Source organism: Balaenoptera ricei, chromosome 2 (assembly GCF_028023285.1).
Source record: "Balaenoptera ricei isolate mBalRic1 chromosome 2, mBalRic1.hap2, whole genome shotgun sequence".
Taxonomy (NCBI): Eukaryota; Metazoa; Chordata; class Mammalia; order Artiodactyla; family Balaenopteridae; genus Balaenoptera; species Balaenoptera ricei.
Window position 1 is genome coordinate 19612172 of NC_082640.1, and position 27844 is coordinate 19640015.

The 27844-nt window shown below is 42.0% G+C and overlaps 1 protein-coding gene across 1 annotated transcript in view; it reads left to right on the forward strand.

Moving 5' to 3' along the window:
• Positions 1-9310: 9310 nt before the first annotated feature.
• Positions 9311-27844, forward strand: part of CCDC3 (coiled-coil domain containing 3) — a 109605-nt gene continuing 91071 nt past the window's right edge. The window contains exons 1-2 of the mRNA XM_059915318.1: positions 9311-9684; positions 13665-13839. Of these exons, the coding sequence (XP_059771301.1) occupies positions 9311-9684; positions 13665-13839 (549 nt within the window). The remainder of the gene's footprint in view (positions 9685-13664; positions 13840-27844) is intronic.

The window sequence follows — 27844 nt, forward strand, 5'->3', positions numbered from 1 at the left end:
GGAAAACTTATTTTTAAAGGCTATAATGTATAAAGTGGGGTCACTGGCAGTAAGTCAATATATTTTTTTAAAATTTTATTTATTTATTTATTTATTTATGGCTGTGTTGGGTCTTCGTTTCCGTGCGAGGGCTTTCTCTAGTTGTGGCAAGCGGGGGCCACTCTTCATCGCAGTGCGCGGGCCTCTCACTATCGCGGCCTCTCTTGTTGCGGAGCACAGGCCCCAGACGCGCAGGCTCAGTAGTTGTGGCTCACGGGCCCAGTTGCTCCGCGGCATGTGGGATCTTCCCAGACCAGGGCTCGAACCCGTGTCCCCTGCATTACCAGGCAGATTCTAAACCACTGCACCACCAGGGAAGCCCCCATAATATTTTTAAATGGAACAAAATCAGTAATGGAAAATTTGGAAAAAGCAGATATTCTTCTGCAAAGTACTTTACCTTAGAGGTAGAAGTTGCTGAAATACTGATCATATTATGCCTTTGCAATAAGAGCACAGATAGAAAGGTTAATAAATGCAGAATGCAAGTGAAAAAATCACTTAGGGAAAAAAAAGACTCTAATTGTGATGCCTTTGGGGTTTTGCTATAAATGAACCCGTTGGACTTCTTCCTGATGCCAAGAAAAGGGCTGCAGTCTAGTTTTATGTATGCTTCAGAGCCATATTTATTAACCCTTTTAATGCAGTGCTTTCACAGTAAACATAAGAATACCTGAAATCCAAACTTTCTATTCATTTCTCAATGGTCATCGCAATGTCCCACCAAGCCAAAAATCCTATGAGATCCTTCCTCTGGAATAAAAGCCTGTTTCTCCAGCAAGCTTTTAAACAGGATTTGAACTCTTCTATGCAGCTGGCAAAAACATTGAACCAGCAAATTGAAAACACCCAGTGGTTTATATGTTTGGGTCTAAATAAAATTTCCCATGCATGCTATTCTATCAGCTTTATACATTCCCGGAGCAGGAACTGATAAGCTGAGCTAACAGGCAAGTGCTGAGAGGTGAAAATTGGTCCAGGATGCACAGTTTGTGAATTTACAGTCTGTTGAGTGGGCCCAGCTGTGTGTCTTCTCTTCAGCAGGAGGGCTCTTTCCTTTTAAGAACTTTGTTCCACTCCACCCACCATGGTTTCTACCACCTCCCCACGAGACTTCACTTCCTATGGGAAAGAACCACTTGTTGATAACATCGCAGGGAAAGTCAGAGCGGCTTTAGGATAATCACACAGATACCCTCTCTCCACTCCTCCTCCTCAACTGTGGCTTATTGTTTTCATTTCCTTCCAAGGACACTGATGTGAAAGGAAATGATGTGAAGGAAATGATGTGACACTAATGTCAATGAAACCCACCTTGCTCTCAGTCTGAGGGTTGGTTACGCTCTGAAATAGAAAAGGGAACTTGACTTCTCAGAGGCTCATCTGAGACCTAGAGTGCTGAATTTTAACCTCGTCAGTTACTTGGACATTTAAATGAAGTTGTTTCAGAGGATGTTGAACGAGGTTTTCAAGCCATTCTTTCCCAGGTAAAGGCTCTGTCTTCAAAGGCAAGCCTTTCTCTCCCCAACTTATCAATGGCACCAATTTGACTTTTGGTGGATGTACCCCCCAAGAGGGAGGGGGTCTCTGTTTTATTCACTGCTGTATCTCCAGGGCCTAGAATAGTGCCTGACACATGGTAGTTGAAAGGTAAATGTTGAAAGTTATTTGTTGAAACGTACATGTTGATTGATGATATTAGAGTGTCAAGGTGCTCAATCCATGCCTAACATTTCCATTTAGCATCTAAAAACTTACACAAAAGGATGTTGGGAATTTGGTTTGATGTACTTAAAATTACAACAGGAATTCTTACAGCCTCAGCTCAGTTACTTGAAAAATCAACTAGTCTCTCTGTTTCTGTTTTGCCAGCTGTGAAAAGGGGTCTGGCCAAGTCTTCATTGTGCCAGTAGAGTGAGGAAGTAAGCATGGTTCTTAAAACCTAACAGAGAGCCATGCATTCCTACGGGGTGCTTGTCAACCCCAAACTAAGCTCATTCTTTTTCTGAATGCGGACGCATAAAATGGCATAGATTAAGATGTCTGTCAAGAGTTAAGCCTCCTTATTTTTATCTTCTCTTGATAGAATTGTCATGGATTCAGCACTGAAAGGATCTTTTAGGCTAAATATTAGTCCCCAAATTGGATCAATTGGAACTATCAATATTATAGACAATACCTACATGTCCTAAACCTGCCTCCTGGAAATGTACTCTGCATGAATGTGGGGAAGAATAATGTATGTCGCATCTCAGCATCCCATAACATTCCTTTTATAGAACAAGATTCCCACAGAGTTTTAACACACAAAGTTGTCTCTTAAGAAGAAGGCCCTATTTGGGAGCCAGGGGACACCAGGCAGGGATTCCTGACCCCAGGCCCCATTCCCAGCACCCCCAGCTCCCTGTAGTTATGTGATCCCAGGCAAGGCTTTTAACCCCTTGGGACTCCAGCTTCTTTATCTATGAAATAACATTGGCTTCCTGCCTTCCAAGGGAACCAGAAGGAAGAATGAGTTAATATTTACATAGCACATTGAGAGCCTCCAAGAAAGACACCGTACAACTGGGAAATATGATATAATGGGAAGAACGTCCTTTATTTTTAACTTGTTGGTCTCTGGTCAGCCTTTCTGGGCCTATTCCATATGTACAACATTAAAATAACAGGCAAAAGTGAAAGAACGTTCTGAACCTAATTCAGGTAGGATAACTCTGAATTGTAGCTGCTGGAGTTTTTGTTTGTTCATTTGTTAACTTTAGGGAGTCCAGAGACTCAGCTAGTGGTTATTTCCCCAGTTTCTGAAGGTGTAATTGGAATAGACATAGTTGACAAGGGGCAGAATCCCCACATTTGGTCTCTGACCCATGGGTGATGGCCACTATGGTAGGAAGGGCTAAGTAGATGCCCCTAAGGTTTCCATTCATATCAAGAGAGTAAATCAGAAACAGTACTGCATCCCTGGGAGGAGTGCAAAAATTAATGTTGCCATCAAAGACTTGAAAGAAGTCTGGGTGATGATATGTAGTGTAGGCCCTGACAGTTTTTTGTTTGTTTGTTTGTTTGTTTTTTGTAGTGCAAGTGCCTGATTTAAGCTTTGATTGCCAAGGCATCCTCTTCAAAGTCAGCTATCTTGAATAAACACAGTGCCAGCCGCAAGACTAGATAAAAAACCAGGCTGTCCCTACTCCAGCCCACCAGCTCCTTTGTTAGAGATCTTGGCTGATTTCGATAACTGACCATCTGGGCTCCTGGTTTTCCTCTTCTTGCGCTTGAGGTTCCTGCTCTTACATTTTATTTATTTATTTTGAATATTTGAATTTTATTTTATTTATTTTTTTATACAGCAGGCTCTTATTAGTCCTGCTCTTACATTTTAAACTCACCAATAAATAGTGAGCCTGCAAAATCCTAGGCAGCCCACCCTCAACCCCAATAAAAGCAGAACTCCAGGGACTTCCCTGGTGGTCCAGTGGGTAAGACTCTGCGCTTCCAATGCAGGGGGCCCAGGTTACAGCCCTGGTCAGGGAACTATATCCCACATGCTGCCACTAAAGATTCACATGCCAAAACTTAAAAAAAAAAAAAAAAAAAAATCCCACATGCTGCAACGAAGATCGAAGATCCCGTGTGCCACAACCAAGACCTGGTGCAGCTAGCTAAATAAATAGATAAATAGATAGATAGATAACAGAACTCCAGGCCTGTGCTCTCTCTCTCTACCTGTGACTTTGCTGTATGACCCTATGTGTACCATGTAATTTCTAGGACTTGAAAGTAATAAAATTTTCTTTTTTTTCAAAGTTTCCTATTAGTTATTGCTGAGAGCATCTTAACAATTATAATAAGAACCACAAGGGCCAGTCCAGCCACAATATTAGTTATCTATAGGCTGAAAGCTGCACAAAACACGACACTTAACACATCTCCATTGAACTCACCAGTTTGACCTGTGCAAAAGTCACACTGATCTTGAAGAATGAGTGATGCCTACTATAAACTTAATGAAGTGGTGACTAAAACTCCACCTGCTGCCCCAGATGTAGTATCTTTCCTGGAGCAAATTGGCATGTTCTTGAGCACTTGCTTTGCAGCTACTGACCTGGTGTATGCCCTTTTCTCTATACCAAGCTGTAAAGACCACCAGAAACAGTTTGCTTTTACTTGTCAGGGCTAACAGTGCACTTTCACAGGCTTGCCTCTGGGCTATACCACTTCTACTTTCTGTCATATTATTCTGGACAGATCTTGATTATCTTGACATTCTACAAAACATCATACTCCAGGCTCACTTATGACATTATGATGATTAGATTTGATGTTCATAAAGTAGCAGATACTTTAGAGGCCTTAGTAATGTGTCTGTAAATTAGAAGGTGGGAGATAGGTCCCACAAAACATAATACATATTCATTGAAAAAAATCCCCTTATAAGAGGACTCAAACTCAAGCTCAGTGTAGTTCAAACCCTTGTTGTTCAGGGGTCGACTGTATGTATCACATTTGAATGTGCTACTTGGACCCACCTATAGAATCAACTATAAGCCTGGTTTACAGATTGTTCTGTCTTGTATGCTAGTATCACTCAGTGCCTGCCACTCAGGGTTGATGCTGAAGGACGCTGGTGAGGGAAAACATTCCCATGGGTAGAACTCTGAGCAACATATTTAGTTGTACACAATGTCTAGACTGAGAGATGGCCAGTAGTAAGATGGATACCAGCCCTTGGGCAGTTGATAGTGGTTTGATTGGATACGTGTTAGGCATCACCAGAAAAACAGATGAATATATATATCATATGTATCACCAATACGAGATATGTATATATATTAGAATATATATGTTAGGATATATCTACATTTATATATATTTAGGATACAGGCATATATCGTTTCATTATGCTTCACTTTGCTGTGCTTTACAGATATTATGTCTTTTTGCAAATTGAAGGTTTGTGGCAACCCTGTGTTGAGCAAGTCTATTTGTGTGATTTTTCCAACAGTATTTGTTCCCTTTGTGTTTCTGAACTTACCTTACTAAGGCTGACCCTGCTAACACCAATGCCGAGGGCTTACTATGTCAGCACCAGAGATCGATACTGATGCCCTGGTGGCAGGTTGACTACACTGGACCTCTTCCATCTTGGAGGGAGCAGAGACTTGTCCTCACTGGAGCAGATACATTCTAGGTGTGGATGCGCCTTCCCTGCCCCACAGTGCTTCTGCCAGGAGCACTACCTATGGACCTAAGAACACCTTATTCACCGTCATGGTACTTTCCGTAGCATTGCTTCTGATCAGTGACTTCCATAGCATCTCTTCGCTCACAGCAAAGCAAATGCAGCATTGGGCTCTTGGCCATGGAATTAACTGGTCTAACCATGTGCTACATCACCTAGAAGCAACTGGGCAAATTTTGAAAGCTTACTGATGCAATGTAATGGCTTATGAAGACTCAGTTCCTGTGTCAGATGGGAGTCAACATCCTGAAAGGATGGGGTGCTATCTTAAAGGATATTGTAAATGCTGTGAAGGATATTGTACACGTTTGAAACAGAGAACATATATGGTGCTATCTTGCCCATAGCCAGAACATACGGGTCTTGGAATCCAGGGGTGGAAGTGGCTTGTTTGCCGCTGAACCCATAGATTCAGTCATAGAGTTTTTGCTTCCCATCCTGACTACCTTGAGCTCTGCTTGTTTGGAGTTCTTAGTCCCCAAAGAGGAGCTGCGCACCAGGGGACGCTCACACCCAGGGCTCCAGGTGAAGAACCCCAATCAGCGAGGCCCTCTGCCAGACTTCACAGAGAAGAAAAGCATGACTCATGTGTCTGTGAAGAATCCAGGAGAAGGACAATCTCTCAAAGGCCCTCGTGTCTGGAAAATACATTCTGAGCAGTATTGGAAGAGTTTTGATTCTGTCAAGTTTATACAACAAGAGAGACATCAGCCGTGCATACTGATTTTTATTTATTTGTTCATCTAAATGGAAAGAAAAGTCAGGGTTTTAAGGTCTGTAGAAATGGACAAACGTTTTCCAGGCCTCTGAAGCACTTGAAGATACAATTAAAAAGAAAAACTTCCTTATTTTCTTGTCTGCATAAGTTATAGCACTAACTTAAAATAAACTTAATAACTTATAGAGCAGGGCTGCTGGTTAAAACAAAATTAATGTTAGTCCGGTTACACCCTCATTTAACCACCACTGGTGATTCTGCGAAGGTTATTATTGTTCATATACTCTACTTACTTCTTGATAAAGGGCCCACTCATGCCTTTAAAACATTGCTTGTTTTGTCCATATTTTAATGCTGTAGTTAAGTGCATGGACTCTGGAATTTGATGCTGGGGTTTGAATCCTGGCTCAGTCACTTTGTAGCTCTGTGATCTTAGTAAGTCAATTAACCTCTCTGTTCTTAAGTCCCTTATCTCTAAAATGAGGATGATAGCAGTACCTGCTTTTTCTTAAATTAATTTTTAAAAATTGGAGTATAGTTGACTTACAATGTTGTGTTAGTTTCTGCTGTACAGCAAAGTGAGTCAGTTATACATACACATATATCCACTCTTTTTTAGATTCTATTCCCATATAGGTCATTACAGAGTAGTGAATAGAGTTCCCTGTGCTATTCAGTAGGTTCTTATTAGTTATGTATTCTATATAAGCAGTACCTACTTCAAAGTGTTGTTTGAAGCATTACAATATGCAAAGTCCTTACAATGGTGCTTGGCCCATAGTAAGCGATGAATAAATGTTAGCAGTTGTTAATATTATAATTTGGCAATGCTTGCTCTATGTCGGCTTGCCAGGAATATAAACCCTTTTATATCCTCTCTCTCTTTTTCTCTAGCAAACCTGCAGAACACCTGCTAAATAACTTATGGATTGAATTGTGTCCCCTGTTCCCGCCCCCTCCTCCCTGCCCTAAATTCATATCTTAAAGCCTTAACCACCAATGAGACTGTATTTGGAGATAGGACCTTTAGGGAAGTAATTAAGGTTAAATGAGTTCACAAGGGTGGTGATCTAATCTGATAGGACTGGTGTCCTTACAAGAGGAGGACAAGACACCAGAGATTTCTCTCTCTCTACAGGTACACAGAAGGAAGGCCGTGTGAGGACGTAGAAGGGGGGCAGCCGTATACTAGCCTGGAAGAGCAACCACACCAGAAACCAATCCTGCTGACACCTTGATCTTGGACTTCCAGCCTCCAGAACTGTAAGAAATAAATGTCTGTCGTTTAAGCCCCTCAGGCTATGGTATTTTGCTATGGCAGCCTGATCAGACTAAGACAGTGACTATGATATGTTCTAACTCACATTTTCAGTGAGAGACAAATGAGCAGTCCTGAAGTACGACATCTGATGCCATCCTCCAATACCATTTCCCCATCGTGGGAAAGTCTGGTACCTACCATGGGGGGTCAGGGTCGCCGTGAGGAGTCATATACCATCGGGACTACTGTCCACTTGCTTCCCTCAATATAACTACTTTTTCTACAAAATTAATTGAGGCCTCAGGCTGACTACTAGCTATGCAGGGGTTAGTTATTATCTGTGAGGAGCTCTTACTCTTATTTTTTTCTTCTTTTAGGCCCATCACAGATGATTTTGTAGGAATAAGAATTTGGTCCATTGAGTCACTGATGAGATTTGGATCAGTGTGACCTCATGTCGGCTGGAGCCTTCCGTTCTCTCAGGAGCTGGGCAGCAGTGGCTGGAGTCCTGGTCATCGCACTTCTTGGGATGCCCAAGCCCTCCCTATGATGTCTCCTGGTTCCCTGAGGCTGCCCTTTCCACAGACTCTTCCTCCCCATTCCTTGTCCCACACTGGCTGGATCTGTGCCCCAGAGTTGCCTTTCAAAAACTTCAGTCACAAGAAGCACTCACGAATTTAATTGTCCTAACCGAAGATTCAGGGATCACAGTAAGAAGATTTGGGGATCATGGGAGGTGAGGCCCAGCCTTGGGATTTTCTCTCCTGCTTCTCTACACTCTTTTCTCTTTACCTTTCCTTCCAGAATTCCCTAAGAACTCTTCCCTTCAGTACAGAGAAGAATTCAGCTGGATTCTAAGATTTACACTTGCAGATACCCTGGTTAATATGCTTGCAGAAAAAAGAGCCTTCCATTTTAAGTGTTTTGCTTATAAATTTATTATCAATATATATTATATAATATGTATGACATATGCATGATATGTATATTATATGCATGATATTATGTATATGTATTGCCTATATAAAATATTACATATTTATCAATAATATCCTCTCTTTTCTCCTTACTACATTAGGAACAGTTAAGGCAATTTGGAGATAAAAGGAACTGCTGAGTTTAGGAATAAAGATTTAACTGTGGAGTTTGGCTCTCCTCACAGTCACTCATTGACTTGTGAAAAGCTGTTTGGAATTTACTTCTGAATTTATCTCAGGTGAAGGATATTCAGAATCTGAATGTAGGAATTATGTAAAACATGACATCATGTAACTGTAGGAAAATCAGAGCAGTCTGGCTTTGGCTTTTCAAATCTTTCAGGCTTTCCTAAGAGCATTATTAAAAAATAAGGGGGGGTGGGGAGAGAGAGAGAGAATGAATGAATCCAGAAAAGTTTGTTATATCACATTGAATTTCCCAGTAGACCTCTGCGATGGTAAAGTTAGATTTCTATGTAGTTGACTCTAAATGAACTACAGAAAATGCAAAAACGTATACAGCGTAATCATGGCAATTGACAGCGATCATTCTAAGGATGCCACATCTGGAACAGGCTTTGCGCCTGGAAAGCTTCGACCAGTCGGTCCGCGGGGCGCTGCAAGAGGGCTGGGCCGCCGCTCCCAGCACTGGCTTTTCCGCGGAGCCCGGCGCTCCCCAAACACCGCGCCTGGCCCGGGGCTACGGGTCCAGCGCCCCGCGTCTCCCGAGCTTCGCGCGCCCTTGGCCCGCGTCCCGCCTCCGCCCCTCCCGCCGCCGCCCACGCCCCAGCCGCGGGGGGCAGGAGGAGGCGGCGGTCGGCCCTCCCCGCGCCCTTTTTAAAGCGTCACGGGCTAGGGCCAACCGGCTGATCCTGGCGGCGCAGGGAGCGGCGCGCCGAGCGCCCAGGGCTGCGCTTACCCGGCCGGCGGGGCGGCGCCGTGGGCCGGGCGCTCCGGGCTCCCCGACGCCACCGGCGCCCCAGCTCCGCCCCGGGCCTCCTCGCCATGCGCCCCGGCTAGTGCGCCTCGGGCGCAGCGCCCACCCGGCAGGTCCCGCCGCTCGCCCCGCCGCCGGCATGCTGCGCCCGCTGCTGCTCGCCGCGCTCTGCCTGGCCGGCCGGCTGGGGACCTCCCGCAGCTGCCAGCTGCCCTCGGAGTGGAGACCCCTGAGCGAGGGCTGCCGCGCCGAGCTGGCCGAGATCATCGTGTACGCCAAGGTGCTGGCGCTGCACCAAGAGGTGCACGGCCTGTACAACTACCTGCCCTGGCAGTATGAGGCCGGCGAGGCGGGGCTCTTCTACTCGGCCGAGATCGAGATGCTGTGCGACCAGGCGTGGGGCAGCATGCTCGAGGTGCCCGCGGGCTCCAGGCTCAACCTCACCGGCCTGGGCTACTTCTCCTGTCACTCCCACACCGTGGTCCAGGATTACTCCTATTTCTTCTTCCTCAGGTGAGCCCGCCACCTCCCGCCCACACCACCCCCTCGGCCATTTGCGTGTGACCAACCGAGGTCACCTTTATTCGGAGCCGGATCAGGACCTCCCACGGGATCCTGGCCGTGCGTGCGATGTTAGATGATGCCTTGGGCTCCTTCCCTTACTCGACTCTTTCCTGCTCCTCCCGACGTGTCTACAACATCCTGGGTACCTCTGGCTAAGACTTGGCAAAAGAGGGGTGATTCCTGCGCTTAAAGGGCAGAAGAGTGTTTCAGGCAAAAGCTCTAGGTGGTTTACAGCAACAAATAGCCAGCCTATTCCAGAGAGCAAAGGTTTATGCGGGGGGCTCCGGGGGGTGGGCGGGGAGACCCTGGTCACAGTGCTTTGAGGAATATAAAGGTAAATCACGCAGGAGCCCTCTCTGAGTTCCATGAAAGTTGGTTTGTGGTCCAGATGAAATGCTTGTGGATAAGAATTCAGGTGATGGCTTCGACTCAAGTTTGAAATAAAGAACAGGTGGAACCCTAATTTAGGTGGAACTGTAATATAGGTGGGACCCTATGTTTTAAACTGGATTCGGTGGGAGTAGTTTGGGCTGGGCGGTGGTCAAAACAAAACCCCTTTGAAATCAGACTGTTGCTGGAATTCTGGCTCTGCTCTCCCTATGATTTTGAGCAAGTTACTGACCTTGTCGAGAACCTCAATAGCCTCACCTTCATAATGTGAGAAACAAGGCTGGTTGAGACTAAAACAGAGTAACTCATGCAAAACACCTGGTTCAGGTTAGATGGGGAACGAACAGTTACTCTATTCTGCGCAACTGCTTAAATGCCAAGATGGGAATGGTGTGGAATGCAACCCAGCTGTTGTCCTCTTGTTTTACTCGTGTTATCTCGTATCAGCTGCCAGCAGACCTCAATGCCAGGCTCTTCGAAATAGCAAAGGTTTATGGAGGAGGGACCTGGGGGGCGGTAAGGGCGTGGGGCGGGGGGGCGAGGTGTCACAGGGCTTTGAAGAATACAGAGGTGAATTAGGTAGGACGCCCTGTCTGATTGGAGACTCCTGGAATCTCGTGCAGTTCCATGAAAGTTGGTCTTGTGGTCACGATGAAATGCGTGTGGATAAGAATTCAGGCGATGGGTTCAACTGAAGTTTGAAGTAAAAAACAGCAGGTGGAACCCTAAATGCATTGGTTGTCTCCAGTTGAAGGAGAAGACTGATACAGAACCTCAAAATGGAATCTAACGTATCTATCAAGATAGCGAGTGAATCCACGGCTGTGATGGGCAATAGATCCAGTCTTCCCAGCCCCTGGAGTAGCAGTAAGGATATACGGAATGACCATGACCTTGGCCTGCAGACTCACTTTTAGCTCTCGAGATTTCATGTCACTGAGAAAGAAAACAGTAAGTTCCACAGAGGGCCGTCGGTAAGCTCATGTCAACACATGTTTTCCATATTGAAGCCAGAATATCTAAGTTTAGAATACATGGCGTGCTTTGTGTTGGCTTGGGTGGTTTAGCTAGATTAAGCTGAATTTTTTTTAATTGCTTGAGAAGTACAGTTTCTAAATGAAGTCAGCAAGGAGTGAGACGGTATCTCCTTGATACAGAGAAACTTCACATAGATTTTTTTCATGCCTTTATTTAGGGAAAACACTGGGAACCCAGCTATAAAACTATTCAACAATAAAACTTTATTTTCCCAAGAAAAAAGAGCTGGAGTACTTGAGAAGACATTATTTTCTTTTCCGATTTTATAATGAAATACGGTTTTGTCTGCTGGCTCTGCGGTGGTCAGCCAACTCTTTCATCTTTTGCTCTGACATGTTTATAAAACGTTAGGGCAGAAATACAGAGTCAAATGGTAGTCTGACAGATTTCTATTTCTCAGGGCTGTGTTGCCCTGATGTGTGTTAACAACCGCATACAAATCATTCCTCTTCTGTTATTCTGGGACCCACTGAGAAGAGAACAGATTCTGGTCAGTGTCACAGGAGAAAGTGGCAGTGGAGACTCCCTGGTGACCCCTAAATGCCCCCTTTGGGCTGGAGGGTAACTCCCATCTCTCCTTTTCCTTTTCTTGACTTTATCTTGCCAACAGGTACTTTACGTGAGGCTCTGTAAAAATGTTAACTAACTTTCATACTGTCCTCACTCTGTGCCAGATGCTTTACTTACTTTTTAAAATGCAGTCCTTACACCACCATTAAATAATAAGGTGCTGTTGTCACCCTCTTTTTATAGATTGTAAATTGAAGCTTAGAGAATTTAAGAAATTCACTTTGTGTCAGACAGGAGATAAGTAGCAATGGTAGGACTTGAATCCCGGCTTATTACAACTGGCTTTCCTTTCACCAAGAAACACTGAGAAGGAAGACCACTTGGGAGACACAAATAGACAAACAGACACATGCGCACACTCCCCCATTCCCCAACTCACATTTTTTGAAAACCTTAAGAATAGACTCATGTGATGTGAGGCAGAGAAACAAAGTCACTCCTCTAATGAGAGCCATGTAAGACATTGTCGTATAATTGGCAGCTGCATCTGAATCAGTGAAGTTAGAATGCACACGCACACCATGCACAAAAATAAACTCAAAATGGCTTAGACACTTTGCGCCTTTATGAGACTTTCTCTCATAAACGTAAGACATGACACCATAAAACTCCTAGAAGAGAGCATAGGCAAAACATTCTCTGACATAAACCGTGCCAATGTTTTCTTAGGTCAGTTTTCCAAGGCAATAGAAATAAAAACAAATATAAACAAACAGGACCTAATCAAAATCAAGCTTTTGCACAGCAAAGGAAACCATTAAAAAAAAGAAAACACAACCTACAGAATGGGAGAAAATATTTGCAAATGATGTGACAGACAAGGGCTTAATCTCCAAAATATAAAAATAGCTCATACAACTCAACAAAAAACAACCCAATCAAAAAAATGAGCAGAAGACCTTAACAGACATTTCTCCAAAGAAGACATGCAGATGGCCAGTAGGCACATGAAAAGATGCTGAGCGTCACTAATTATTAGAGAAAAGCAAATCAAAACTACAATGAGGAACCACCTCATGCTAGTCAGAATGGCCATCATTAAAATGTCTACAAATAACAAATGCTGGAGAAGGTGTGGAGAAAAGGGAACCCTCCTACACTGTTGGTGGGAATGTAAGTTGGTACAGCCACTATGAAAAACAGTATGAAGGTTCCTCAGAAAACTAAAAATAGAACTACCATATGATCCAGCAATCCCACTCCTGGGCATATACATGGACAAGACTATAATTCAAAAAGATACATGCACCCCTATGTTCATAGCAGCACTATTCACAATAGCCAAGACATAGAAACAACCTAAATGTCCATCGACAGATGAATGAGTAAAGAAGATGTGGTATATATACAATGGAATACTACTCAGCCATAAAAAAACGAAATAATGCTATTTGCAGCAACATGAGTGTAACTAGAGATTATCATACTAATTGAAGTAAGTCAGAAAGAGAAAGACAAATACCATATGATATCACTTACATGTGGAATCTAAAATATGGCACAAGTGAATCTGTCCACAAACCAGAAACAGACTCACAGATATAGAGAACAGACTTCTTGTTGCCCAGGAGGATGGGGGGAAGGGAGAGGGATGGACTGAGTGTTTGGGGTTAGTAGATGCAAACTATTACACTTAGAATGGATAAACAATATGGTCCTACTGTATAGCACAGGGAACTATATCCAATCTCCTGGGATAAACCATAATGGAAAAGAATATTTTAAAAAGTACATATACGTGTATAACTGAGTCACTTTGCTATATAGCAGAAATTAGCACAACATTGTAAATCAACAATACTTTAATTTAAAAAAAGGCATTGTCATAAAATTGGCAACACTGTCACAGTCTTCTATTGACTCTTGATTCAGGATGGTACACCCCATAGGTATCCAGTCTACAGCTCTGCTTTTTTCCTTTTTTCCATTAGGATGGATGAAAATTATAACCTCTTGCCTCATGGAGTCAATTTCCAAGATGCCATCTTTCCAGACACTCAAGAGAACAGAAGGATGTTTTCCAGCCTTTTCCAGTTTTCAAACTGTTCCCAAGGGCAGCAACTGGCAACTTTCTCCAGTGACTGGGAAGTCCAAGAAGACACTAGGGTAAGAATTGGCTGTACCCTGATCTACAGCAAAATGATAGAATAGCTACATCTTGTGTGCATTTTGTGACCAAGGGAGTCAAGAGTCCTCTTCCAAAAACCCAGACCAAAGAGTATTTTCCTCCCTTCCCTGCCAGCAGTTAACAAACACTGCTCATAAACTTTGGATTTCTGAGGCTTTACTGTTTGGTGTGGGGTTCCTCACAAAGTGAGGGAACAACATGGGATGACGGTTGGCACACTGTGCCTCAGTTTCCTCTTCTGTAAAATGGAAACAATAGTAGCAGCTACCCCATAGGGCTGATGGGACATGATTTAACTAGGCAGGAAATGGAAATGTGTAAAGCCCTTAGCGTAGTACTTAGCACAGTAAGTGCTCAATACATGTGAGCTATTATGACTACTACCACTATTATTATCATTATTATTGATAGCATAGGGCTCTAAGGAATTTTCTAAGAGGAAAGAAAAAGCCCTTAAGGAAATGGAATTAAATAATTATCGTAGCTAACACTTTCATGATTCTTATCTATAGTTGCTAAGACGTAGAGGTACAGTGTGACCAAGGTAATTGTGGAATGTAAGGGTCGGGTAGTTTTGGTCATGAAAATGTAAAAGGGATCTTTCAATCTGAGGCAGTTGCCAGAGTTTTGGGGACATTTTGAGGATTGTCACTTTCCCAGAGCAGTGGCATTGCCACAATAGACCTGGGGTGATTGTGGGACCAGGTCAGGGGAAGTGGTGGCCCATGGCTCCCAGTCTCCCATCAGATGTTTTTAGGACCATGTGACAGACCACTGGAGGGAGTTCTGATGTGGGGATGTGTGTGTCCCCTGAAACAAGGACTTTTTTTATGGGTCAATTTGCACATGTTAGGTGGCTTCCTTCTTTTCTCCTATCTGGGGTGGCATTGGGGGATGTGACTTTCTCTTGTCTGGTGGATTGGCCCAGGGGAGCGGCCTTGTTTGCCCAAACCTCCTTACCTTTTGCCCAGGGCTCCCTGGCACCTGGAGGCTTTCTTCATGTTCTTTGCACAGAAACTGTTCTCATTGATGGGCAGGTGCGTCCAACTAAGGAAAAATGTTGATTCTTACTTCCTTAACATGACCAAGGATTCCTTCCTTAGGCCTACTCTACTGACAGAGATCTAGACTCCTCTGACCCTTCCTCCATGGTTTGCCAGAATTTTCTGAGTGCTTGTCTTATATTTTGCTCCCAACATGGTTCCAAGCACCTGTTTGTTAGTTTGTTTTTCTGCTCTTCATCTGTGCTGGCACCCACCCCGCATTGAACTGGACCTACCAAGTATCAGCCTGAGTATCCCCAGCCTGGGTCAGTCCTTAGCATGTTCTGAATGAAATCCTTTTAGTCTTGGTCCTTTGGGTCTCCATCCTGTGGGAGTTTTGCTTAAACTACTAAATCCTTGGTAACAATAGATTTATATCAAGAGATCAGATGTTGTTTCACAAATACCTTATAGTTTAGCCCCCAAACTCTTTAGCTATATAACTGATTAGCCCTGTGGTCACATAATGAAGCTCTTAACATTTCCCTGGAATTAGATTTTTCCATCATTAGAAAAAAGTAGAACAATAGGACCATGGAGAATTGTTTCAGTGTGAAGGCAGTCCTATTTCTGGTGGTCAGATGTTGATCTTGGGAAGAATTCCTTTTCCCTTTCATCACCCTGGTCTCTTAGACAACAAAGGGTGGGCGTGTGCATTTGCTCTAAGAGTCAGAAGCTTCTGGGGAGGAAAATTAATTGTTCCAGATTGCTGAGCTGCTGTGTAGCTGAAGGCATTGATGGACCTTGTACTTTTCAACACCTTGGCTCTTTCCATTTTTGTCCCTGGTCCATTTTGAAATGTACCACATTAGAGCTAAATTAAATTAGCTAGTTCCTTTGAGAATTTAGGTTTAAACTAAAACTAAGTTGGCTTTCTGGTAAATGTTAGCATTTACATTTTACAACACTCCTTGAGAAATTTTTATGGCCTCTGGAGTGATTAAAGTAGCTGTGAATTGAAGATCTCAGAGTTAGATGAAGAGTTATTGACAATTACTTGCTCCTTTCTTCCAAAAAAGGCTAAAAATTCTCTGCCTTTTCTGTCTGAAGGTGAGCATGCTATTTTCCCTCCTACACAGGATAAACACATCATATTACAGCAGAAGCTATGTTTTTCCTAAGGTGGTGGGTTCTCCGTCTTAGGAGGGATCAGAGGAGCTGTGCAGGTCACCTTTTTACTGCAGTTAGACTCTTGCTAATCGGAACACACGAATCCTTCATTTGTTCTGAGACCTTTATGAATGGCCTTGGATGTGGCACGTTAACATGGCTTTCTTGAATTACGTGCCGTATCTTAGATGATGATAAATCCTGGAGGAACACTGAGTTCTTGTTCTTTCCACTGAAGCCCCCAGTCAGCTTGAACTAGGCTTGATCTAGGCTCTGGTTGTGAAGGGCACATCTCATTCTTTTCTCTCATAGTTCTCACTCTCTCGGAGCATCACATGAATCTGGGACTCTAGGGTCCATCGGAGGTTAAGAAATGGAACCAGAGGAAAATCTTATGTAGGGAAACTTTTTGTGATGCACACCCAGGGTGACCCGCAACTCGTCCTCAGCAGCCAAATCCTCCCATTCTCTAGTTCCATCCTCAAACGTCCCACCCACGCCTCAGACAGTAGAAACACAATCTTGCTTTCAAAAGTTGCCAGGAAATCAGCAGCGTTCCTATGTGTTTAGTGTCTCTCTGGTGCAGTATCATGGTGTTAATTGCACCGGGGGATGTCTTTGGCAAGTTAGAGCATCCATCCCGTTTTCTGGCAGGGTTCTCTCCATGCCAGCCAAGAAGATTTTCCTTCTTTTCTTCCCTGCTGGGTGAGTGTAACAATCAAAACAGAAGTTGTCTGTTTTCCCCTCTCAGCAAGTCCTGTCCCCTAGGACCGATACCCAGACTGATCCACACTTAACATCAGTCTGTTCTAGAACGTCATGGGATCGAAGTAAAATCTGTGAAAGACCTGCTGCCATCTTTCTTTTTTCCCATTTTGGAGTCAGGAAGGATGGTGGGGGAGTTGTCATCCTCCAAGCTGCATCAGAAGGAACGTCGACTTTTCATCAGGAGATTGAGATTGGCTCAGCCATTTCCAGAGGCGTGACCTCACGCAGGACCCTTAATTTCTCACAACCTCAGCTTTCTCATCTATAAAATGGGGCTAAAAACATATAAACTGTCTCAGGTTGTTATAAGGACCTAATTAGAGCACATGTTTGAAAGCACTTTGTCAAGTATAAAGAGTGATGACTGTAAATTGGTAATTAGAAAGTAGGGCTTTAAAATTTAAAGGATATGTAGCTTTTAAAAAGCTTCCTGCTTCTTCCCAGGTCAGTGGCAGAGTGGTGGCAGCAGTGGTGACAGAGATATGTGTTGGGGATGGGAACAGTGATGGGGAAGCTGTCATGTGTGCCGTAATTCATTCAATAGAGTTTATTGGGTTCCAGCCAGGGAGCACTTAAAAAAATTCGTTTACTGAATTATAAACCATGTTCATGTGGATTCCCAAATCTAAAAGTACAAAATGGTAGTCAGTAGAGTTTTTTCCTCCCACCTCTGACACCCATCCACCCAGTTCCCACCTACCCTCCAAACAAGTAACCACTGTTAACAGTTTCTTGTAAACGTTCGATGAGTATTCTCATCCAACAAACAATTCAAACATGATTTATTGTCGTCTTTGACACCAGTGGCACTGCACTATGCACACTTTACTGTGCCCTGCTTTATTCATAAGTAGATCTTAAAAATCTTTCCATATCAATGCACGTAAGTTGCTTTAAATTGCTGCATAGTATTCCATTGTATGAATGCCTCACTGTATATATTTAATCAAGTCCCCTGTCGATAGGTAGTTACGCTGTTTCCAATTCATTGATATTACATAGAGCGCGGACATGTATAACATTATACATACCTCATTTTGTGGGATTGTTGAGTCCAATCTTTTTTTTTTTAAGATCTATTATTTACTTATTTATTTATTTATTTATAAAATTTATTTATTTATTTATGGTATTTATTTTATTCTATATTTTTTTGGCTGCATCAGGTCTTAGTTGCGGCATGTGGGATCTTCGTTGAGGCATGCGGGATCTTTTGTTGTGGCGCGCGGGCTCTTCGTTGTGGTCCGCAGGCTCCAAGGCGTGCGGGCTCTGTAGTTGTGGCGCGAAGGTTCCAGGGTGCGTGGGCTCTCTAGTTTGCAGCACATGGGCTCTAGTTGAGGTGCACGAGCTCAGTAGTTATGGCACTCGGGCTTAGTTGCCCTGTGGCATGTGGGATCTTAGTTCCCTGACCAGGGATCGAACCCACGTCCCCTCCATTGTAAGGCAGACTCTTTACCACTGGACCACCAGGGAAGTCCCAAGTCCAATCTTTAGCAAATATTTATTGAGTGCCTACCGTGAGGCAGCTGCTGTGTTAGATACTAGAGTTTCAGTGTTGAGTAAAATACAAAGTCCCTGATCTCATGAAATTTATAGTCTTAGTGTTGGTGGTGGCCACAATCAAAAGACCACGTTAATGACTTTATAATTTAAAATGGAAATAGATGCTCCAAGGAAAAGAAAGGAAATAATCAGGGTGTCTGATCTAGACTTAGGGGTAAAGAAAGCCTTTTCTGCTGAATTGATACTGGGACTAAAATCTGATGGATGAGGAGGTATGTTAGTTAATGTTGAGGTAACTGGGAAATGAGAGCAATCCAGAGAGGGAGAAGAATCTGTGCAAAGGCCCTGTGGTAGCAGGGTCCATGGTGCCTTTGAGGAAACCAAAGAAAGCTCCTGTGGCTGGAGGAAAGGGAGTGAGTGAGAAGAATGAGGCCAGAGCGGTAGGTGGGGTCACACCATGCAGGGATTGATAGATCCTTGTGAGGATTGGGCTTCATTCTACAGTAATGGGAAACCCTTGATGTTTTGAAAGCAAGGGGTGATGGGAGCAAATTCACACACACACACACACACACACACACACACACACACACAAACCACCCAAAGTGGCAGGAGTAGGGAACTGGATTGGAGGGGATCCAGATGATATGGTAAGAACAGGTAGTGGTTGTTAGAAAGCTACCAGATAGATGTTGGACCAGGGTGGAGGCAATGGGGGTGGAGCGATGTAGGCAAACTTGAGAGAGATTTAGGAAATAAAATCAGTAGATGTTCCTGACGGTTTGGATTTGGGTGGTACAAGAGGTGGGAGGGTCAAAGATAACTCCTGTGTTCCTGGCTGACTGCATGCCAGGACTAACACTTGATAAATGGGGATAGGACAGGTTTGGTAGGGAATTCATGAGTCTAGGGTTGGACATGTTGAGTTGAGGTGCCCTTGAGCCATCCATGTGAGATCTTGAATGGGTGGTTGGGTCTGTAACTTTGGAGCTTTGAGAAGAGCTCTGAGTAGAAGATATACCTTTGTGTCTGATTGATAACTAGACGTCAGCTGAAACTGGACACGGATGAAACTTCCAAGGGAGAGGGCTTAGAGTAAGAGTAGAAGCCCTAGGGTAGGACCGAGTGGTGTAGAACGCTAACACTGGTGGAGAAGGAGCAGTCAGACCGGTACGAGGAAAACTAGGAGAGTCAACGGCCCAGAATGTCTCTGGAAGGATAAGTGATCGACAGAACCAAAAGCTGTTGAGAAGTCAAGTAAGATGAAGTCAAGTAACCACTCGACTTTGGTGGCAGAGATGAGGACAGTTCCACAGAGTGAGGGAGGAGAATCTAGGTTGTGGGGTGTGAGGAGAGAGTGGGACAAGAGGATATGGAGATTGGGAGTGGGCAACTCCTTCAGGACGTTTGGCTGTGAAGGGTTGAATACAGATGAGGCTGCAGGTGAAGGGGGCAGAACAGCTGGGCGGGGATGGGGGGCGGCTGTTGTATTTAAGGATGGCAGCCATCCAAAATAAATAAATAAAGATGGCAGCCATCCTGTTCAAAGCCTCTTGGTCCCTGTTTTCCTAGTCATCAGATGCTGTCTTCCCAAGTAGACTAAACTACTCGAGGGCAGGGATATCTATTTTATTCACTATTGTATATTTGGTATGTTTTTATGGTGTCTTACACATTTGTTGAATGTATTATCTCTCATTCAGAGAGCTCTGAGACCTTAGTAAGCAGAGGCCTCCTCTTTCTCCCTCTCTATTTCTATTTTCTAAATTAATATTTAAAATCCACATGTAGCAGAAGTCACTCTTTTTCATGTACCATTATGTTTTGACAGATACACATGGTTGTATAATCACAACTACAACCACAATATAGAAAAGTTCCATCATTGCCAAAACCCTCCCCTGAGCTGCTGCCATATAGTCAGACCCTTCCCCAACCTCAACTCCTGGGAACCTCTGGTTGCTTCTCCAACTAGTTTTGCATTTTCCGGAATATCATGTGAATAGAATCATGTATGTTGCTTTTTTTTTTTTTCTAGTTTGGCTTCTTTTATTTAGCACTTGAGATTTGTCTGTGTTTTATGTATCTGTAGTTCACTCCTTTTTTATTGCTTAGGAATATTCTGCTATAGGGCTGTACCACAGTTTTATTTATCCATTCAGCAGTTAGAGATACTTAGGTTGTTTCCAGTTTTAGGCTACTGGAGCTGCTCTAAATAGAGATGTATGGTTTTTGTGTGAAAATAAATTTTCCTTTCTCTTGGGTAAATACCTTGGATGGGTTTGCTGGATCATAAGGTAAGTGTATGTTTAAATTTATCAGAAAATGTGAAACTGTTTTCCAGGGTGAGTGTACCATTTTGCATTTGCATTAGCCCTGTATGAGATTTCCAGTTGTTCTGCATTCTCATCAGCACTAGGTATTGTCAGTTTAAAAAAAAAGGATATTCTAATAGGTGTGTGGTGCTATCTCATTTTGGGTTTAAAAAAAAATTCTACATATAAGTGAGACCAAACAGTATTTGCCTGTTTCTGACTTATCTCACTAAACGTGATGCTCTCAAGGTCCATCTGTATTGTCACAAATGGCAGGATTTCCTTCTTTCTCATGGCTGAATAATATTCCATTGTATGTGTATATACCACATTTATCTTCATGCACTTGTTGGTGGACACAGGTTGTTTCCATGTCTTGGCTATTGTGATTAATGATTTAGTGAACATGGTACTGATTTCTGAAAGGTACTGATTTCATTTTCTTTGTGTATATACTCAGAAGAGAGTTTGCTGGATGGTAGTTCTATTTTTCATTTTTTGAGGACCCTCCATTTGGACTGTTGCCCATAATGACTGTATCAATTTCCATTCCCACCAACAGTGTACAGGTGTTCCCTTTTCTCCATATCCTTGCTCACACGTGTTATCTTTCGTTTTTTGGATACTAGCCATCGTGACAGGCATGAGGTGATATCCCATTATGGCTTTGGTTTGCGTTTCCCTGATGATTAGCTGGCCATATGTATGTCTGTTCAATTCCTTCATCCATTTTTAAATCAGGTTGTTTGTTTTACTATTTACTTGTATGAGTTCCTTGTATATTTTGGACCAGATAGATGGTTTGCAAATTATTTTCTCCCAATACATAGGTTGCCCTTTCATTTTATTGATTCCTTTGTTGTACAGAAGCTTTTTATTTTGATGCAGTCCAATTTATCAATTTTTGCTTTTGTTGCCTGTGCTTTTGGGGTCCTATCTAGAAAATTATGGCCCACACCAATGTCAAGAAGTATTTTTTTTCTAGTCTTAGGTCTTACCTTTAAGTCTTTATTTTGAGTTAATTTTTGTATATGGTGTGAGATAAGGGTCCAATTTCATTCATCTGCATGTGAATCCAGTTTTCCCAACACAATGTGTTTTTTTTTAATAAACTTATTTATTTATTTATTTATTTTGGGCTACACTGGGTCTTCGTTGCGGCACGTGAGCCCTCTCTAGTTGAGGTGAGCGGGGGCTACTCTTCGTTGTGGTGTGCGGGCTTTTCATTATTCTTGTTGCAGAGCACAGGCTCTAGGCACGTGGGCTTCAGTAGTTGTGGCTCGCAGGCCCTAGAGCGCAGGCTCAGTAGTTACGGTGCACGGGCTTAGTTGCTCCGCAGCACATGGGATCTTCCTGAACCAGGGCTTGAACCCGTGTCTCCTGCATTGGCAGGCAGATTCTTAACCACTGCGCCACCAGGGAAGCCCCACAATGTATTAAAGAAACTATTCTTCCCCCTTGTGTGTCCTTGGCATGTTTACTGAAGACTAGTTGACTGTACATGTGTGGATTTATTTCTGGGCTCTCAATTCTATTCCACTGGTCTGTTTTCATGCCTGTATCATACTGTTTTAATTACTATAGCTTTGTAATGTGATTTGAAATCAGCAACCATGATGCCTCCAGCTTTGTTCTTTTTTCAATATGGCTTTAGCTATTCAAGATCTTTTGCAGTTCTGCACAAAGTTTAGAATTGTTTTTTCCATTTCTGTGAAAAATACCATTGAAATTTCGATAATGATGGCTTTGAATCTCTACATCACTTTGGGTAATATGGGCATTTTAGCAATATTAATTCTTCTAATCCATGAATATGGGATATCTCTCTATTGATTTTTTGTCTTTCTCTCAGCAATCTTATAAAGTTTTCAGTGCATAGATCTTTCACTTCCTTGGTTAAATTTATTCCTAGGTATTTTGTTCTTTTTGGTGCTATCATATATAGGATTGTTTTCCTCGTTTCCTTTTCAGATAGATTGTTGTTGGTGTAAAGAAATACAACTGCTTTTTTTGGGCATATGTTGATTTTGTATCCTGCAACTTTACTGGATTCATATATTCTAATTTTTGTGTGTGTGGAGTCTTCAGGGTTTTCTACATGTAGAATCATGACATCTGCAAACAGATAATTTTACTTCCTTTGTTCCAATTTAGATGCCTTTTATGTCTTTTTTGCTAGTACTTCCAGCATTATGTTTAATAGAATTGGCAAGAGTAGGAAAAGCTTTCCGTTTTCCCCATTGATTATGATGTTAGCCATGGGCTTTTCATAAACGGCCTTTATTGCGTTGAGGAAATTTCTTTTATACTTATTTTATTGAGAGTTTTTGTCATGAATGGGTGTTGAACTTTGTCAAGTGCTTTTTCTGCATACTGAAATGATCATGTGTTTCAAACTGTTCATTTTGTTAATGTGCTGTATTACCTTGATTTGCATATGTTAAACCAACCTTCCATCCCAGGGATAAATATCATTTGGTCGTGGTGTATAATCTTTTTGATACATTGTTGAATTCAGTGTGCTAGTATTTTATTGAAGATTTTTGCATCTACGTGCATCAGAGATATTGGTCAGTAGTTTTCTATTCTTGCAGTGTCATATCAGGTGAGGCTGCTGTCATAAAATGAGTTTGGAAGTATTCCCTCTCCTATTTTTTGGATGAGATTAAGAAGGATTTGTGTTAATTCTTCTTTGAATGTTGGTAGAATTCAGCTTTGAATCCATTTGGTCCTAGACTTTGATCTGGGGAGTCTTTTGATTACTATTTGAATCTCCTTATTTGTTACTGGTGTGTTTAGTTTTTCTGTTTCTTCTTGTTTCAGTATTGACAGGTTGTATGTTTCTCAGAATTTATCTATTTCTTCTAGGTTTTCCGATTTGTTCACATAATTTTTCATAAATAGTCCCTAATGATCATTCTTACTTCTGAGGTATCTATTGTAATGTTGCTTTCATTTCTGTATTTATTTCGGTCTCCTCTCTTTCCTTCTTAGTTTAGGTAAGGGTTTATTGATTTTGTTTATTTCTTTCAAAAAATCAACTTTTAGTTCTTTTCTGTTATTTTCTAGTCTCTATTTGATTTATTTCTTCTCTGATCTTTATTATTTCCTTCCTCTGATAACTTTGGGTTTAGTTCTTCTGTAGTTCCTTGAGGTGTAAAGTTAGGTTCTTTATTAGAGATCTTCTTTTATAATATAGGCATTTATCACTATAAACTTTTCTCTTAGTACTGCTTTTACTGCATCCCATAAGTTTTGGTATGTTGTGTTTTCATTTTCATTTGTTTCAAGATTTTAAAAAATTCCCTTTTGATCCATTGGTTATTCAAGTGTGTGTTGTTTAATTTCGGTGTATTTGTGAATTTCCCTCTTTTGCTTCTATTATTGATTATTCCATTGTGTTCAGAAAAGATTCTTGGTATACTTTTAATCTTTTTAAATTTGTTAAGACTTGTTTGTTACTTAACATGTGGTATAACATGTGATATATCCTGGAGAATATCTGTGTGCGCTTGAAAAGAATGTGTACTCTCCTGCTGTTGGGTGAAAAGTTTTCTATATGTCTGTTAGGTCCATTTGGTCTATACTGTTGTTCAAGTCCACTCTTAATTGATTCTGCATCTAAGTGTTACCTCCATTATGAAAGTGGGATACTGAAGTCTCCTACAACTATCGTATTCTATCACTTTCTCCTTTGGATTTGTCAATATTTTATATACTTAGGTGTTCCACATTAAGTGCATATATATTTACAATTATTATATCTTCCTATTGAACTGATCACTTTATGATTATGTACTGACCTTTATCTCTAGAGACAGTTTTTAAAACCTACTTTGTCTGATATTAGGATAGTCACTCCTACTTTTTTTTGGTTATCTTTCACATGGAATACCCTTTTCCATTCCTTCACCTTCAGTCTCTGTGCCTTTGAATCTAAAGTGAGTTTCTTCTAGATACAATACAATTGTATCTTTTTTAAAAATAAATTTATTTTATTTATTTATTTTTGGCTGTGTTGGGTCTTCGTTGCTGCACGCAGGCTTTCTCTAGTTGTGGCGAGCGGGGCTTCTTCGTTGAGGTGCGCGGGCTTCTCATTGCGGTGGCTTCTCTTGTTGCGGAGCATGGGATCTAGGCACATGGGCTTCAGTAGTTGTGGTGTAAGGGCTCTGTAGTTGTGGTTTGCGGGCGCTAGAGCACAGGCTCAGTAGTTGTGGCACACGGGCTTAGTTCTCTGCGGCATGTGGGATCTTCCGGGAACAGGGCTTGAACCCGTGTCCCCTGCATTGGCAGGCAGATTCTCAACCACTGCGCCACCAGGGAAGTCCCAATACAATTGTATCTTAATTTTTGTATGTATTCGGCTATCCCATATCTTCTTATTGGGGAGTTTAGTCCATTTACATTTAAAGTGATTATTGATAAGGATTTACTATTGGCATTTTGTTAACTGTTTTTTGTTTGTCTTATAGTTCCTTTTCCCATGTTTTCCTCTCTTGCTATCTTCAATATTTTGTGCTATGTTTTATTTTGTATGGATAGGTTTTGATTCCTTTGTCTTTTTTTAAACATCTTTATTGGAGTATAATTGCTTTACAATGGTGTGTTAGTTTCTGCTGTATAACAAAGTGAATCAGCTATACATATACATACAACCCCATATCTCCTCCCCCTTGTGTCTCACTCCTACCCTCCCTATCCCACCCCTCTAGGTGGACACAAAGCACGGAGCTGATCTCCCTGTGCTATGCGGCTGCTTCCCACTAGCTATCTGTTTTGTTTTTTTTTTTTTTTTAATTTTTATTTATTATTTATTTATTATTTATTTTTTGCTGTGTTGGGTCTTTGTTTCTGTGCGAGGGCTTTCTCCAGTTGCGGCAAGCGGGGGCCACTCTTCATCGCGATGCGCAGGCCTCTCACCATCGCGGCCTCTCTTGTTGCGGAGCACAGGCTCCAGACGCGCAGGTTCAGCAGCCGTGGCCCACGGGCCCAGCCGCTCCGCGGCATGTGGGATCTTCCCAGACCAGGGCTCGAACCCGTGTCCCCTGCATTGGCAGGCAGACTCTCAACCACTGCGCCACCAGGGAAGCCCTGTTTGTTTTTTAACATCTTTATTGGAGTATAATTGCTTTACAATGGTGTGTTAGTTTCTGCTTTATAACAAAGTGAATCAGTTATACATATACATATGTTGCCATATCTCTTCCCTCTTGCATCTCCCTCCCTCCCACCCTCCCTATCCCACCCCTCTAGGTGGTCACAAACCACCGAGCTGATCTCCCTGTGCTATGCGGCTGCTTCCCACTAGCTATCTATTTTACGTTTGGTAGTGTATATATGTCCATGCCACTCTCTCACTTCATCCCAGCTTACCCTTCCCCCTCCCTGTATCCTCAAGTCCATTCTCTATGTCTGTGTCTTTATTCCTGTCCTGCCCCTAGGCTGTTCAGAACCTTTTTTTTTTTTTTTTTAGATTCCATATATATGTGTTAGCATACGGTATTTGTTTTTCTTTTTCTGACTTGCTTCACTGTGTATGACAGTCTCTAGGTCCATCCACCTCACTACAAATAACTCAACTTCATTTCTTTTTATGGCTGAGTAACATTACATTGTATATATGTGCCACATCTTCTTTATCCATTCATCTGTCGATGGACACTTAAGTTGCTTCCATGTCTTGGGTACTGTAAATAGAGCTGCAGTGAACATTGTAGTACATGACTCTTTTTGAATTATGGTTTTCTCAGCATATATGCCCAGTAGTGGGATTGCCGGGTTGTATGGTAGTTCTATTTTTAGTTTTTTGAGGAACCTCCATACTGTTCTCCATAGTGGCTGTGTCAATCTACATTCCCACCAGCAGTGCAAGAAGGTTCCCTTTTCTCCACACTCTCTCCAGCATTTATTGTTTGTAGATTTTTTGATGATGGCCATTCTGACCAGTGTGAGGTGATACCTCATTGTAGTTTTGATTTGCATTTCTCTAATGATTAGTGATGTTGAGCATTCTTTCATGTGTTTGTTGGCAATCTGTATATCTTCTTTGGAGAAATGTCTGTTTAGGTCTTCTGCCCATATTTGGATTGGGTTGTTTGTTTTTTTGATATTGAGCTGCATGAGCTGCTTGTATATTTTGGAGAGTAATCCTTTGTCAGTTGCTTCGTTTGCAAATATTTTCTCCCATTCTGAGGGTTGTCTTTTTGTCTTGCTTATGGTTTCCTTTGCTGTGCAAAAGCTTTTAAGTTTCATTAGGTCCCATTTGTTTATTTTTCTTTTTATTTCCATTTCTCTAAGAGGTGAGTCAAAAAGGATCTTGCTGTGATTTATGTCATAGAGTGTTCTGCCTACGTTTTCCTCTAAGAGTTTTAGAGTGTCTGGCCTTACATTCAGGTCTTTAATCCATTTTGAGTTTATTTTTGTGTATGGTGTTAGGGAGTGTTCTAATTTCATTCTTTTACATGTACCTGTCCAGTTTTCCCAGCACCACTTATTGAAGAGGCTGTCTTTTCTCCATTGTATATTCTTGCCTACTTTATCAAAGATAAGGTGACCATATGTGTGTGGGTTTATCTCTGGGCTTTCTATCCTGTACCATTGATCTATATTTCTGTTTTTGTGCTGTCTTGATTACTGTAGCTTTGTAGTATAGTCTGAAGTCAGGGAGCCTGATTCCTCCAGCTCTGTTTTTCTTTCTCAAGATTGCTTTGGCTATTCGGGGTCTTTTGTGTTTCCATACAAATTGTGCAGTCTTTTTGTTCTAGTTCTGTGAAAAATGCCAGTGGTAGTTTGATAGAGATTGCATTGAATCTGTAGATTGCTTTGGGTAGTATAGTCATTTTCACAATATTGATTCTTCCAATCCAAGAACATGGTATATCTCTCCATCTGTTTGTATCATCTTTAATTTCTCTCATCAGTGTCTTATAGTTTTCTGCATACAAGTCTTTTGTCTCCTTAGGTAGGTTTATTCCTAGGTATTTTATTCCTTTTGTTGCAGTGGTAAATAGGAGTCTTTCCGTAATTTCTCTTTCAGATTTTTCATCATTAGTGTATAGGAATGGAAGGGATTTCTGTGCATTAAGTTTTGTATCCTGCTACTTTACCAGATTCATTGATTAGCTTTAGTAGTTTTCTGGTGACATCTTTAGGATTCTCTATGTATAGTATCATGTCATCTGCAAACAGTGACAGTTTTACTTCTTCTTTTCTGATTTGGAGTCCTTTTATTTCTTTTTCTTCTC